The sequence below is a fragment of the Brassica oleracea genome, chromosome C2 (assembly GCF_000695525.1).
Source record: "Brassica oleracea var. oleracea cultivar TO1000 chromosome C2, BOL, whole genome shotgun sequence".
Lineage (NCBI taxonomy): Eukaryota > Viridiplantae > Streptophyta > Magnoliopsida > Brassicales > Brassicaceae > Brassica > Brassica oleracea.
The window spans coordinates 10,937,908-10,952,884 of NC_027749.1; the positions used below are offsets into that span (position 1 = coordinate 10,937,908).

Here is a 14,977-nt window from a genome sequence, read left to right on the forward strand (position 1 = left end):
TTCTGATCATGTCTCAGTTCCCTCCAACAGTGTTCCATGGTGAATTTCGCTTGGTAATCATTGAAGAAAATCTCATGGGCAGCCTTCATCACATCATCATCATTTTGACCACTTGATTGGTGCTTCAAAGCCGCGTCGTAGCTTCCTACAAACTTGCACACTTGGTCGTTGACCCTTCCCCACCTCTGCTTACACTGACCCCACTCTCTTGGAGCGCTGCCAGTGAGCAGAGGGCTAGAATTCACGTACGCCTCTATTCTCCTCCAAAAGGAGGTGATCTTCTGCTCATTACTGACAATAGGGTCCTTGCTCGTGTTCACCCAACCACTGATGAGCACAAGGTCCTCTTTAGTTGACCACTTCCTCTTGGAAGCCGGTTTCATTAACCCAGGAGAGTTAGCTACTGCTTGTGGAGGGTCGCAGTCCGGGAATGGACTGCTCTGCGAAGCTAGTAGGGAAATGAAACCGGAAGTTTGTGTGGAAAAGGGTTCCATGGTTTTGGTTTATGTTTTAGTTATGGTTTAGGTTTATTTTTTAAGATAATGGGGTTTTGGTTCTCTATTTAAACTAGTTTTCACGCAGGTAGTAGAGCTAAATTAAATTCAACCAGCCAAGCATTGAATATAAAACCTAATAGATAACAACTACTCCACACAGAGAAGTTAATACACATCAAATCAACAACTTAATACTATCAACTACTTAAACACAGATTTAATTCCACTGTACTTTGCTGAGCAAGGCTAGTCTTACTAATAAATACTTCTAGTTCAGTTTAGTTTGCTTCCAAAAAAACATTTATAGTTCTAGTTATCAATTCACGCAAACACATTCCAGTCTACATCACAGCTAGAGATGGGTTAGAACATTTACCTCTCTATTTCAGTCGAAGCACACCTTCTCTAGGGTACCGACCTGGACTGTGAGGCTTCGAACCTGTTCCTGGACATGGAAACAACAAGAATACAGTGTTACTCATTAATATTAATAGAGGACATACATATTAAAGTAACAAAAATAAAGCAAGCTATTGTATTTACCTGCAGGCTCTCAATCTGGTAATTGAGACTCCACACCCCCTTGATAACCTCCTCAGCCTCTTCCAGACGCTTCCTCAGCCTTTCCATCTCCTCCTGGACACCAACCACCCAAGGATGACTATAATGCAACCCATTATCCTTGTTGACAACAGAAAACAAAATATTAGAGACAGTTCGAGTTTCATAAATTTTTATGACATAGATTAAGGAAAATATACTAACTTCATAGTTTATGCACGTGAAGTAGCGCTTTCCAGGATGACTGTCGTAGTCTTCCTTCCCCCGTACCTCGTCAATGATTCTCCCAACGCAAGCACACCGTCTTGGAATACCGTACTGTGAATCCTCCACTAAGCCTAACATGTCGCAGTACTCCTTTTGTTTCTTTGAATGTCTTCGTTCTTCTGAGGGATCCATCTGCACCAGAAAACGAATTGATTAGAACAAACTAATGAAAAATTTTGATTACCCAAACACAAATCTCGACTCTATTAGAACAAACGAATCCTAACAAAGAAACCCCCTTTTCAAATTCATATCGACTCTATTAAACCCTAAAAAAGAAACCCTCTAATCGATTTCAGCTAATAGAAATCTCTCAGACTCGATTTAGAACCCTAACGAAGAAATCTCCTAATTTATTTCCCCTACAGATCGATTTAGAACCGTAACAAACAAACCCCCTAATCGATTTCTCCTCCAGACTCTATTGGAGGAGAAACCCCCAATTCGAATTCGTATCGACGCTTTTCAACCCTAACAAAAAAAGAGACTGAGAAGAGAGAGGATTACAAAGGACGGTGAAGTCGATCAGAAAACTCTCCCTCGTCGATTTGATGGAAAAACGACCTCTCGATCGTCGTCGCTACAAAAATCGCCTCAGAACTCGAAAACCCTAGGCGTGTCTTTTCCGCGTCGGCGTGTCTTTTGGAAGAGAAGAGGAAATGAGGAGAAACACGCGAGGCGTGTCTTTTCCGCGTCGACAACCATAAAACGTCAAGCCAATCCCGTGCCGACACGTGTACTGAACTCGCTTCACACGAGATCACTCCAGCGGCCCGGTTCACTTAAAATAACCCATTTTTCATTTTCTTTTTTGATTAAAACCCTGTGAAACCCAGCCCATGAACCTCTTTTAATCTCTTGATGTACATGGTCTAATGTGTCACTCATATGCGAAGTATTGTCAAAAATGTATATAGAAATAACTAAATCTTTTTATATTTCACTTCAAAATTATATATTTACTTTATTAGACCAAATTGTCATTTTTATTTCTTTTCTAAATATGTATTATACAAATTCTGAATTTATGACTTAATAAAATTTGATTGTTTATATATATCAAGAAATATTTTAAATAAAGTTAAAAATAAATGAATAAACTTATTTATTTATTAAATAAATAAAAACTAGAAATAGTGTTTTTTTGGTCAAACTAGATCCTTTTGTATCGGAATTTTTGAAAATACACATAGTTTAAATTAGATATGTTTCAATTTCTGATTCATCTATAAATGTACTTCTCTGTCTTTCTATTTTCTTAAAACATCACCATTTCACTATCTACGATGAAAAATGTGTTTAAACCTTCGCTTATTGGTGTTAAGCTCACAATTCTTCTGCTCGGTTTGTATTTACATTTACAACTTATTAATATATTATATAATCATTCCAAAATAAATCTTATTTGATGTTGTATTAATTTATATATCTATATAAATTGAATGTCTGATTATATAATATTGAGTTTAATGATTTTTCAAGAATAATCAATGATTTAGAAAGAAGATGTTTAGATGTTTAGTTCTTTTTTTTTCTTATAAGTATTCAATAAAACTCTCTAAACATATGTTTTACAAAATGTCATTTTCTGTTTTAAATATGAAAACTAAAGTTATGTTTTGATTATTATAATAACAGGAGAAATGGTGATCGCTCAGAAAGGAGTACGCCCATGTAACACATCTTATAGATACAAAAACGGAAAATGTACATTACACACCTGCAAACGCCACTGTCTCAAAAAGTTTAATAAAGATGCGATTGGTAGCTGCATTCCTGCAGACAAAGGACAAACGAAATGCGTATGTACACATCATTGCCCTCCTTGATTCTTTTTATCTACACTAAAACTCAAATAATATTTATAATAATGGTACACTTTTGTCAAAAAAAAAAAAAATAAGAATTTTAATAATTTCTTGCTGGTGTTTTCGACGTAATAAAGTCTATTATGTTACTAAATATAAATATAAATAACAAATATTGATATGTGTGTCTTCCTTTTTTATTTTTTGTACAATTGCATAAATTAACAAACATATTAAATTGTGATGATTTGAGAATGTACTTGATTTAACAGAGCATGGGTAATACAAACAGATTGATTCACATTTCAACCTGTCAAAGTAGCAAGAAAATCTCGGGAGAATTTTCGTGTTTGCCATTTTGTTGGTACAATTATTCATATTTATCACCAATAACAAGATATTTTCAAAAATATTATTTTTATTAAGAGGTAAAAGATTTTTATACCCTTGTTATCTATATATATAATAAATAATTATTAAATTTTTAAAAAAAGTTTTATGTTTTCGAATTATAATTTTTCAAATTTGAACTTTTATAAATTTCTTTTTTTTTTATTTTTTTTGATTTTTTTCTCAAATTTTCTTTCTAAAAATCAAAAATACATTTTGTAACTATTTTATTTTTTATATATATTTTTTAAGTATTTATTTATATATTTATTAGAATCCTAAATTTCACATTCCAAAAACTCTTCACCACCCCTCAACTCTAAACTCTAATCTAGATTAGTTAACCATGGAGTTATAAATGTTTTTTTCCTCTTTAATAATAAGGGTAAAAGTGATTAGTGTAAAAATGAAGTATAATTTCAAGTTAATGTTTTATTTTTGAATAACAGAATGATTGACATTGATGCAGTCATTGATGGAATAAAAGTCTTTATGACGTTTGTTTATGGAGACCCTGTTTTAGAACGCATAGAACATGTATGGGAACGCCTTACGCGTTTCTCAACAACATGAGATGGACCCTGGTTCTTGATAAGCGATTTTAATAAAATCACTGGTCATAATGAAAAAACAGGAGGAAGACAGCGACCTGATAGCTCGTTTCTCTCTTGTAGGCAGATGCTAAGCGATTGTGGTATGCTAGAATTCCCTTTCACTGGGATATGTTATCCTGGGTGGGAAAAGAGAGCACGGGGAGATACTGTTAGATGCCGTCTTGATAGAGCTGTTGGAAATGAGGATTGGCATGAAAAATTTCCTCATTCTGCTGTGAAATATATGAGATTATGGGGATCAGATCATCGTCCAATCCTCGCAGATATTCTCACAAAACCAATAAGGAAGTTGAAGAAATTCAAATTTTAAAAAAGATGGCTGGATAATGAGGAACTAAGGCAACTAATCCTTGATGGATGGAAATCACCATTCCTCCAGATGCGAGTATTATGGAGCACATTTCGAGCTGCCGTAAAGCATTGGGTGAGTGGAGGAGACATCACAATTTGAACTCTGCAAAACAAGTGGAGGAACTAAAAGAGAAAGTGGAGGGCCTGTACTCGAATGATGATGCTACAACTGAGGAAATAACAGAAGCATTAAAGGAGCTCTCTGATGCTCTTAAGGCAGAAGAGATGTTCTGGAAGCAAAAAAGTAGAGTATTTTGGCTAAGGGAAGGCGATAGAAACACAATTTTTTTCCATGCACTAACAAAGCAAAGGAGAGTGAGGAACAAGATCACATAACTTTTAGATGCAAATGAGAATTTGGTGGAAGACGAGGAAGGATTAGTAGCCATTGCTACAAGCTATTTTAGGCAAATCTTTGCATCCTCTAACCCAAACGATATAGAGGAAGCATTTTCCGAGGTATCCACGCCGATTACTGAGTCAATTAATGTTGAGCTTACAGCTCCAGTGACTGAGTGGGAAGTCAAATGAGCTCTGTTTGCCATGCACCCGGAGAAGGCTCCTGGCTCAGATGGGATGCCATCGTTATTTTATTAGAAATTTTGGGACACTGTAAAGGAGGATTTAACTCATATGGTTAATCAATTCCTTATACATGGAGTGATGGCGAATGGTTTGAATGATACAAACATCTGTCTTATCCCAAAGACAACAAGTCCCGATGAGATGACTCAATTCCGACCCATTAGCTTATGTAACGTAAGTTACAAGATAATCTCTAAGGTCTTATGCCAGAGATTAAAGAAAGTTCTTCCTGCTAGGATATCAGAAACCTAGTCAGCCTTTGTTGCTGGAAGACAGATCTCAGATAATATCATGATCGCTCATGAAATGTTTCACGGCCTGAGAACTAAACCGAGCAGAAGAACTAAGAGGATGGCCACAAGAAGAATATGAGTAAGGCGTATGACAGAATGGATTGGTCATTTATTGAAGCAGTTATGCGCAAGATGGGATTCTCTGAAATCTGGATTACCTGGATAATGAGGTGTATTACTTTGGTAAAATACAAGGTACTCATGAATGGGCAACCAAGAGGAAATATTTTCCCAGAGAGAGGCCTATGTCAAGGAGATCCTCTGTCTCCTTTCATCTTTATTCTGTGCACGGAAGCACTCGTTAGCCTTATTAATCATGCTGCAAACCAAGGAAAGATAACAGGGATGCGTGTTACACGCACGTGTCCTTCGGTATCTCACCTTCTCTTTGCTGATGATAGCCTTTTCTTTTGTAAGGCGGAACCCCGTAAATGTGAAGAAGTGATGAAAGTAGTCAGGAAATATGGGAAAGCATCAGGACAATGTATTAACTTTGACAAATCCTCTTTACTCTTTGGTAAAAGGATCAACGCCAATGTCAGACAGCAGATTAAAGACACTCTGGGAATTCAGAACGAAGGAGAAATGGGAACATATCTAGGAATTCCAGAAGATATTAGTGGCTCAAAATGCAAACTTTTTGCTTTTTAAAGGATAAGCTAATGCATAGAGTGAATGGATGGACGGGGAGATGACTTTCGAAGGGAGGAAAGGAAGTACTGATCAAATTTATTTTGTTAGCTCTTCCGACTTATGTTATGTCTACCTTTTTGCTTCCTTTGTAGATATGCAAAAACCTAGCAAGTGCCATTGCACAATTTTGGTTGAGTTCGAACCCACCGAAGAGACGAATTCATTGGGCAAAATGGGAAAATGCATGTTTACCACGAGAGGAGGGTGGGATTGATTTCCGTATGATCCATGAGTTCAACCTAGCTTTATTAGCAAAACAACTATGGATGTTAGTACAATATCCGGATTCACTGGTGGCTAGAGTATTGAAGGGAAGATACTACAGGATGAGCTCGCCTTTGCGTTCTCTTTCTGTAAGTAGTCCTTCGTATGTGTGGACCAGTATCTCAGCAGCTAGAGAACTGTTGTTTTTGGATATCAGACAGAAGATACACTCAGGATATGAGGTTAAGGTCTGGGAGGATCCTTGGATCCCTACGACACCAGCCAGACATGCTCGTCCCTTAGCACCAGTTCTTAACCCGAACATGAGAGTCAGCGATTTTATAAACCAGGATACAAAGGAATGGGATGTTGGCTTACTGTAAAATTATGTGCACCCTGAATACATACCTCTCATAAGGTGTATGGCCATAAGCTCGGCTCATCGCCGCGAAACATTCTGTTGGAGCTACACAAAGTGTGGTATCTACACGGTTAAATCAGGATATTGGGTAACTAGCAATTTGATGCAACCTGAGGAAGAGGAAGAGATACTAAAACCCAGTATAACAAAGCTCAAGGCCTTTGCTTGGAAGATAAAAGCTCCACAAAAAACTCGACATCTCATATGGCAATTGATAACATGTCATGTGGCAGTAACGAAAAACTTGACAAGACGAAACATGAGATGCGACAATTGCTGTCCAAGATGTGGAGAACCAGAAGAATCTGTCATTAATGCAATTTTTGATTGCCCACCAGCCCTACAAATTTGGGTCTTATCCTCGACGCCTACGAGTACAACTATCTTTCCAGTATCAAGTGTCTATGCTAATATGAATTACCTTTTTTGGAGAAAAGATAACATTGCTCATCCAGATTCAGATAGGGATTAAATACTAATATTATTTCTTTTGGAGAAAGGATAACATTTAATCAAGAGTTCAAAACGACATATTTAATATTAATGATTTAATTATTTTCTAATATTGTATTTAGTTAGTTACTAAAAAAACAGGAGCCACATATCTATTAAACCAGGGGAAAAAACTTTTTTAAATAATAAATATGTAATTCTATGATTTTAATCCACGTCACCTTTACAGCCCTTATCATATATGCACACGTCATATGATCAACATAAAATTATTTTAAAATTATTTAACTGGCATTTTATAATTTATACATATAATTTTACTTTCATAACAAAATTTATATATGTTATAAATAAATTAAATATTTAAATAATAAAAATATAAATATTAAATGTACAGGCGAATCACCTATTATAAATATAAATAACAAATAATATGTGTGTCTTTCTTTTATTTTATTTTTTGTACAGTTGCATAAATTAACAAACATATTATATTAGAATCAATTGTTAATTTCATGTAAAATTGAAATGAAAATGGTATAAACTTAATTTATTTACAGCTTAGCAATCTCACAGTCAAAATAAATTTTCTTACTGAGTTATTTCTTTTACTTTTTAAGATATTTAATATTAGGGCCCTTTAATATTTTTGTTTTCAACTATGTTTGAAATACATTAACCATCAATTAAATAAAAAAAAACCATCAATTAAATAAAACGAGGGAGGATAACATTACAAAAGGTTACGGTCTCATCCAGGGCCGGCTGAATAGGGGGAACAAGCGGTGCGATCGCCCTGGGTCCAAGCCCGTCTCCCCTCGTATATTAATAGTTAAGGGGTCCAATTTTTTTAAAAAATCTATATTTTTATATTAAAAAAATTATAAATATAATAAATAAAACTGAAAAGAGCCCAAAAATATTTGATATGTATATAGTTTTATTTTCATCACAAAATATATAAAATATTACTGATTAAATTTTAAAAATATTTTAAATATTATCTGAATATAAATTTTATAGGGTAAAAAAAAATTTTTTGTCCTAGGACCCATAACAATGTTAAGCCGGCTCTCTCATCTAAACAGTTGAGGTCCACAACGATTGTCAGATCTATGCATGCGCACGTCTTTTTACAATGTTGTTCGAGGAAGAAGAAGAATGATAAATTCTAAATTTTATTCACAAATAGTATTCACTGTAGCAGGACATGGCTGTTGGTGTTCTATTCTTGTTTGGACTTCATCGATTAGTCTTTCATAGGTTTCTCTTATAGATCACATGTTCTTATTTTCTTTTGTATGGGTTTCAACCGATGTGGTACTGTTAGTGATTAGTTTTGTTTAGATCTTAGTTTCAGTTGTGTTTTCATCTAGATTCCTATTTGTGGGCTATGGACTTCGGGGATTTTGTGTATCCGCCGGCTATGTTTCCGGGATGTCCATCATCGCCGGTTTATGTAATGATGTTGGTTTAATATATATGATCTTCAGTGTTAAAAAAAAGAGAGATTTGAAATATATACCATACATTTGTTTTACACAGAAGTCCTGCGGAGAAAAAGTGTCAATGAAAAACAAACCCGGGTAAAACTACCGTATTCAATATTCACAATCATATAATGTATACTCTCTCCCATAAGAAAAAAAAAAGAGATGTATTGCTGATACATAGTTTCAGTCTGTTGTTTGCAAGATCAAGAAGTTAGATCTTTCTTAGGCCACACAACTTGCGAGAAATAAAACCAGTTAAATTATTCCCCCCAAGAAGAAGAGTGTGGGGTATTTGAGTGTTGGTGAACTCAGGAATGTTCCCAGATAGTTTGTTTTCCCAGATCAAGTACAGAGACATTCTTTAGTAAAGTATGGAATAGCCCCTGATATATTATTATCTTGAAGGAATAATACTACTGGCCTTGTGGAATTGATGTGTGAAGAGAGACCCCCGGATAAAATGTTTGTAGAGAGGTCCAATAGCTGAAGATTGGATATGCTGAACAGCAAAATTGGTATCTCACCTTCCAACATATCGTTGGAAATCAGTAGATTTGTATAGTATGTCTAAGCCAAAAGATAAATCCGGTCAAAGTCTGAAAGTATGTCATAAACAAAAACAAAAAAAATCAACCGACGCCAAAGATGAAATCCGGTTTCAGTATAAATGTCCACTTTCTCTGAAAAAAAAGGTGAAAGAAGTGAGAGGCCTTCACAATTGGTTTGTGTAGTATAAATCTCAAATGTAAATGTATACAAATTCTAATATGCATAGATACAGACCGTTGCATTTATAAAGTATTAAACCGTAAAAGACAAAACTTCTGTTTTTCCTTTCTTTTTTTGTTCGGTAAGAGAAAAATAAAATAAAAGAAAAATGATCTGAATAAAAAAGTTACTATTATTTCAACGGCTCTAACTGAATCTCACTCCTCCCTCCATTTCTACCTTCTTCGTCATCTTTATCTCTGAAACCTCCTCTTGAATCTATTAGATCAGTCGAATCATCTTCTTCAACATTCCCCAAGACCCAGTTCCCTCTGCTCAGGTTCCTCGCTCTTCTTCTTCCTCGTTCCCTGTACTCCAAGTACACAACAGTCACCACTCCGAGGAACACCCATAACCCGAGTGCCCAGTTAAGCCCGTCTACGTTCTCTGCTCCGTTCCGTTCTCCCAAATGCTTCATCCCCGTGAATAGCGCGACAACCCCTATTACAACAGCTGATTGACCAACGATCGAGTGAGAATACTCCCAGATTAGTCGCTTCGAAGACATTAGCTCTCCTTGAGCAGGCTTCGGCGGCCTTAGCCAAGCGTTCACGGGCTGAGCGCAAGCCAAAACTATGGCTGTGAAACCGAACTTGACGTGGGACGAACTGAAGCTGAAACCGTTGAGTTCAGCTACTGCGAAGAGGAGGCCGAGGAAGACAATGGCTAGTCCTGAGCATTGAAGATACATATGAATCTTGAACCAGCCATCGCCTTTGATGTGTTTCAGGTATCTAGCAGATAATATCCCACCAGGAAGCAAGATTCCCCAAGCGAGGAACATCATGAATCCATGAACGCCCAAGACCGGTCTGAGATCTTGCTCAGCTTCCGCTGATCCACGCGTCAGCATGACACGGACAGGTCTCTGACTTGTAACCGAGTGCATGTTTCTCTCTGTTAACTGACCATCTGTCCATTTAGCACCCATCGCCCATATCACTTTGAGAGGAGTTGTTGGATCGATCATGTTCTTACACTCGGGTCTATCTCGATGACTGCAGGAAGGCTTCAAGGGACGGGTGAACTCAAGAGTGATGATCCCTTCTTCGGATTTGCATCTCACATATGTCATGTTCTCGACTGTAGGGTGAATAGAGGAAGCTGATTCTCCATCAATCCAGTACGTGTTTATGTGCCCTGTTCCGTTTCTATCGAACCAGCCAACGTAAGCATAACTATTTGTCATCTCGCTGCCGAAACCAATTGCGAGATAGCCGCTTTTCTTCTCCCCACGAGCTGCAATCGATATTGAATCACCTACTATGGTCCAAAAGAACTTTACTTGCTGATCATCTAGATTAACGCTGTTGTTGTACATATCCGAGAGCCCACCGTCGACAACCTGAACCTTCCAACCCATTTTCTCTTGAAAAATCGAGTGATAATAGAGTTGGTCAGGTGTGTTCCTATTAGGAGCCCAAACGAGCTCTAACGGACTCGACAATACTCCATGAGTTTCTTGCCCACCCGCATAGATCGTCTCTGTTCTGTTCCTTAGAGAAGCATTCCCACCGAGAAAGTCTGAAGTTATGTAGAACGAGACGTCGTGCCCTGCTTCTATTGAAAACTTCACAGGAACACCTCTCTCCACTCTCAGCACCGGTGCTTCTTTCTTGTTGATGTACAGAACCTTCGCAGGGTTTGGAGGGTTCGGATAATGCACTGATGGTCCAGCCGTGACAACAAGAGGTGCGTTGGCATCGGCAATGATCACACCTTGATCGTACTTGTTGTCTGCATCCAATGGTCCCAAACATTCATCCACATGATCAGAGAGACTAAGCGAAAAATGCCCGTAGTTTTCCGATTCCACGCCGCCGTGATTCTCAGGTAGATAGTAAGGATTGATAACATCTGGTGGTTTTATCACCCCAAGCGCCCAAATAACCGTGAGATTCTCAGTTGCATTCACAGGAAAATCAAACTTATTATCACTATCATTCAACGGCCTCCTATACCTAACAAACGAAACTCCATCTATCCTATGCCCGTAAACAAGTTTTGTGTTATTCACCGAAGAGCCAACTGCATCTGATCCTTCATACACAGTGTCAGGACAAACCCCAGCGGCAAAACCATCCCTGACAGAGCATACACTCGTCTTTGTAATGTAGAAATCATCAGCGAAAGGGAAGCCATCCTCTCTAATCCCAGTAATCACAACATCAGCGTTCAACATGAGGTTTGAGGTAGTGTTCGGCTTAGCCCAACCAAACGCCATGTAGTTCAGTAAACCAGTTGTAGCCTCTAGACCAATATCTACATAACCTTCATCTACATTCAAGGTCCACCTGAGCCTATACTTATCAGAAAGCTTCTTGCAATTATCAAACATGGTAGGAGCCTTAAAGGGCTCACTGTTATTCGATTTCCCGGGAGTAGCAGCGTCTTTACTCTCTGAAGGAGGTGATTCAGATTTTGAAGAAGACGAATCTTGCTCTGTAGCGTTCGAGAGGAGAACATGCCCAAAATCAGAAGCAGTAGGTAAATCCCAAACCGAAACCACTCCTATTTGATCCCATGTTACATTATCCAACAAACGGACGACGAAAGATTGGTTATTGAACGTTTGATTAAGCTTATGATCAGAGATTACGAAGCCACTATCAGTCATATTCTCGAAATCAGAAGTCATTGCACCCCAAAAATGAACATCAGAACCAGAGAGCATATCGAAACGTGAAACCCGAAACGAACAATCATCAAGAACGGTGAAAGCCCCACGGAGCTGGTGCTGCAACATCCTGAACTCGGACTCGTACCCGACCAAAGAGCTAGACTTTGAGCATTTTTGCCCGTTTACGAAGAGGAAGAAGAAGAAACCCAACACGAGAGACCCTAGAAAAACGGGTCTTTGAACGATCATGGTTGGGGGAAACTAAACTCAACCAAACCCAAATCTGCAAATACACAGAGTATATATAATCAGTAAGACAGTGTATACCCGCAGAAACCGAAAGACTGAGAATTGGAAACAGAAACTTACAGTTCCCAACACGTCAGGCTTACATCAACCAATGCAAATCCTTACGAAAGCTACAAAAAGGGATAAAAAAAAGAAGCAAATGTCAATCTTTCAATAAAGCACCAGCATTGGTAAAGAAGATTGAAACATAAACACATATAAAGAAAGAATGATACTCATAAAAAACGACATGTTGGTGTTGTTCATTCTACCTGACTGTGAAATCAACAAGTCCACAGCAGAGCTCTTGTCAACTAGAACAGATGTGTGAGTGCTAAATTGCCAAATAAATTACTCAGCTCCTGCAAGTGAAACCATCAGCTAGAATCATTGGGACAATATATATGATTTCTGATAACAATAAACAATCCAGAACATAGCCATAATCTTATGTAAGATGAATTAACATGATTATATTATATCCTAGGCCAGATCGAGTGGGTGGGATTCAATCTCGAGATCAAACCCTAACAATCAAGAGACCCAAATCGAAAGAAAGAGATCCAAATTCAATCAAATCGCGATCTGACATATCAAACCCAGCCAGATCACACTCGCGATCGATACTCTAGACCACGATCAAACGAAATGTGGAGATTTACCTCAAGATTAGCGATAGAGATCTTCGAGGAGAGATCCGTGAGCTCGATTTCAATCTGAGAGAGAGGTTTAGTTTTCGCGCATCAGATTCCGAGGATCCTTCTCGCAAATATGCTTTTTTGGCTTTGTAGACGAGCAAAAAAGCATATGAGTTTGCGATTAATGTTGGTTAAAATATCACTATAGGCTTCTGCGATTTTAATTCTTCAGTTGAGCCATTTCTCCTACTTTAATTTTTAGTTGCGTACATATATATATCAATGTCTTTTTTTTTTAAGAGAGTGTACATATACAGCAAGGTTCCTCATTATTAATCCCGACTCAATCTTTACATAAAAGGTTATTTTCTTGATAACTAACTTCTTTGACTGACTGATTTACTCATTTTCAATATATTTGTTCCCTTCTAGATAGCATGTATACTCCATGACAGTGCCGTGCGAAGGCTACGAGGGGACTGAGGCACAAATAATTTATTTTGTATCAACAATATTAATTTTTTTAAATGAACCAGAAAATAAATTGCTTTCCTATCCTAAATTTTTGACATTGTTTTTAAGAAAAAAATTAATGGCTAACATTATATTTTGGTTATGAAAATTTTATATATAAACTTAAATTCTATACATAAAAAGTGTTTTTGACATTTAAATTAAAAGAAAAAGAAATTAATGTCCACAACAACTAAACAGAAATGATTGTATTAGAAGATAGTATGGTTTTTCAGTTATCATATTGTCATTTTGATTATATGATTATTTATGAATATGGTGTAAGCTCAGGAAAATGAGCTTATCGGATCGTGAAACAGATGAGGTGTTACACGAGTTGATGGATGTGTAGCTCGCGGTTACAAGTCAGTTATGAGACGATGACATGTCAGTGTCTCATTGGTTCCAGGATATTATTTTAGCGTGAAGCAAATGAGATCTGGAAGATTTGGGCTTATCACAATATTAGGAAAGATAGAATATTATGTTAAGGGTATTTAACCTGATTACTTTGGGTAGATCTAGGTTAGCCGTTTAAGATTGAAAAAGCTAGAGCAAGAGGTTTGTTCTTGAGAGCTGAAGAAATACGAGTGACCTTGTGTGCAGCTCGTGTTTCTGTTTTGTGAGATTAGAAATTGGTCCGTCTCTAGTCGTGTGTGACTGAGAGTAATTCGGATTAAACAGATCTAAGAAGATTGTTTAACAGCTTTCTAATATACAAGAAAACGTTCTTGGTATCCTGCGTTTTTGTTCCTGTAACTGGTAGTCTCTGAACTTTCATTTGGTATCAGAGCAGGAAACCTCTGTGGTATCATTTACTACTAATAGGTTGAGAACCTGCGGATTTCATGGACACCATGAAGGAACTATTCGGGATTCAAAAACCTATCATGCTGGACAGTTGCAACTTCGGTCATTGAAAGGCAAGGATGCGACAGTTGATCAGAGGAATTGATGAGGATGTACGGACCGCAGTAGAGGAAAGTTGGTCTGTCCCTACAATGATGACCGATGACAAAACCTTGGCCCCAAAGCCAAAGGATAGGTGGACTAATCAAGAGAAGGCAGCATCGAAGTTCAACTCTAAAGCCCTCACTGCAATCTTCTCTTCGGTGGATCTGGACCAGTTCAAAATCATCCAAGGCTGTGAATCTGCTAAAGAAGCATGGGATATTTTGACCAATCACTTTGAAGGGAATACTAGCGTGTGGAGAACAAGGATCGATCACTTAGCCTCAAAGTTTGAAAACCTTCGCATGACGGATGATGAACCAATTGACAGATTCATTTCAAAGATCAGTGAACTTGCTAGCGAAGCATCAGTTCTTGGAAAGAAATATGATGAGAAGGATTTGGTAAAAAAATTAATAAGATGCATACCTCCACGATTCGAAGCTTACAAGGCTGTACTGGATATAGCTGTTAATACTGATGAGATGAAGTTTGATCAGCTGTCTGGTATCTTAAAAGTTCATGATTTGGAGAAAACTAATCGAACTGCAAACTCTCAAAAGAGCATC

General features: G+C 37.4%; 2 protein-coding genes across 2 annotated transcripts in view; both read right to left on the minus strand.

Moving 5' to 3' along the window:
- LOC106323422 (glutathione S-transferase T3-like) overlaps positions 1 to 494 on the minus strand; it is a 978-nt gene extending 484 nt beyond the window's left edge. Inside the window, exon 1 of the mRNA XM_013761554.1 lies at positions 29 to 494. Coding sequence (XP_013617008.1) covers positions 29 to 494 — 466 coding nt within the window. The remainder of the gene's footprint in view (positions 1 to 28) is intronic.
- Positions 495 to 9,398: 8,904 nt separating this feature from the next.
- LOC106327457 (cytochrome b561, DM13 and DOMON domain-containing protein At5g54830) lies at positions 9,399 to 13,200 on the minus strand. Its single transcript, XM_013765611.1, has 4 exons — positions 12,969 to 13,200; positions 12,579 to 12,668; positions 12,388 to 12,437; positions 9,399 to 12,301 (listed from the first exon to the last, which is right to left on the minus strand). The coding sequence occupies exon 4, from the start codon at positions 12,265 to 12,267 to the stop codon at positions 9,532 to 9,534; it is 2,736 nt and encodes a 911-aa protein (XP_013621065.1). The 5' UTR covers positions 12,268 to 12,301; positions 12,388 to 12,437; positions 12,579 to 12,668; positions 12,969 to 13,200; the 3' UTR covers positions 9,399 to 9,531.
- Between the last annotated feature and the right edge of the window lie 1,777 nt (positions 13,201 to 14,977).

Bases quoted from the DNA above. Each gene is read 5' to 3' on its own strand.
- LOC106327457 (XM_013765611.1), bottom strand. From the start codon at position 12,267: ATGATCGTTCAAAGACCCGTTTTTCTAGGGTCTCTCGTGTTGGGTTTC.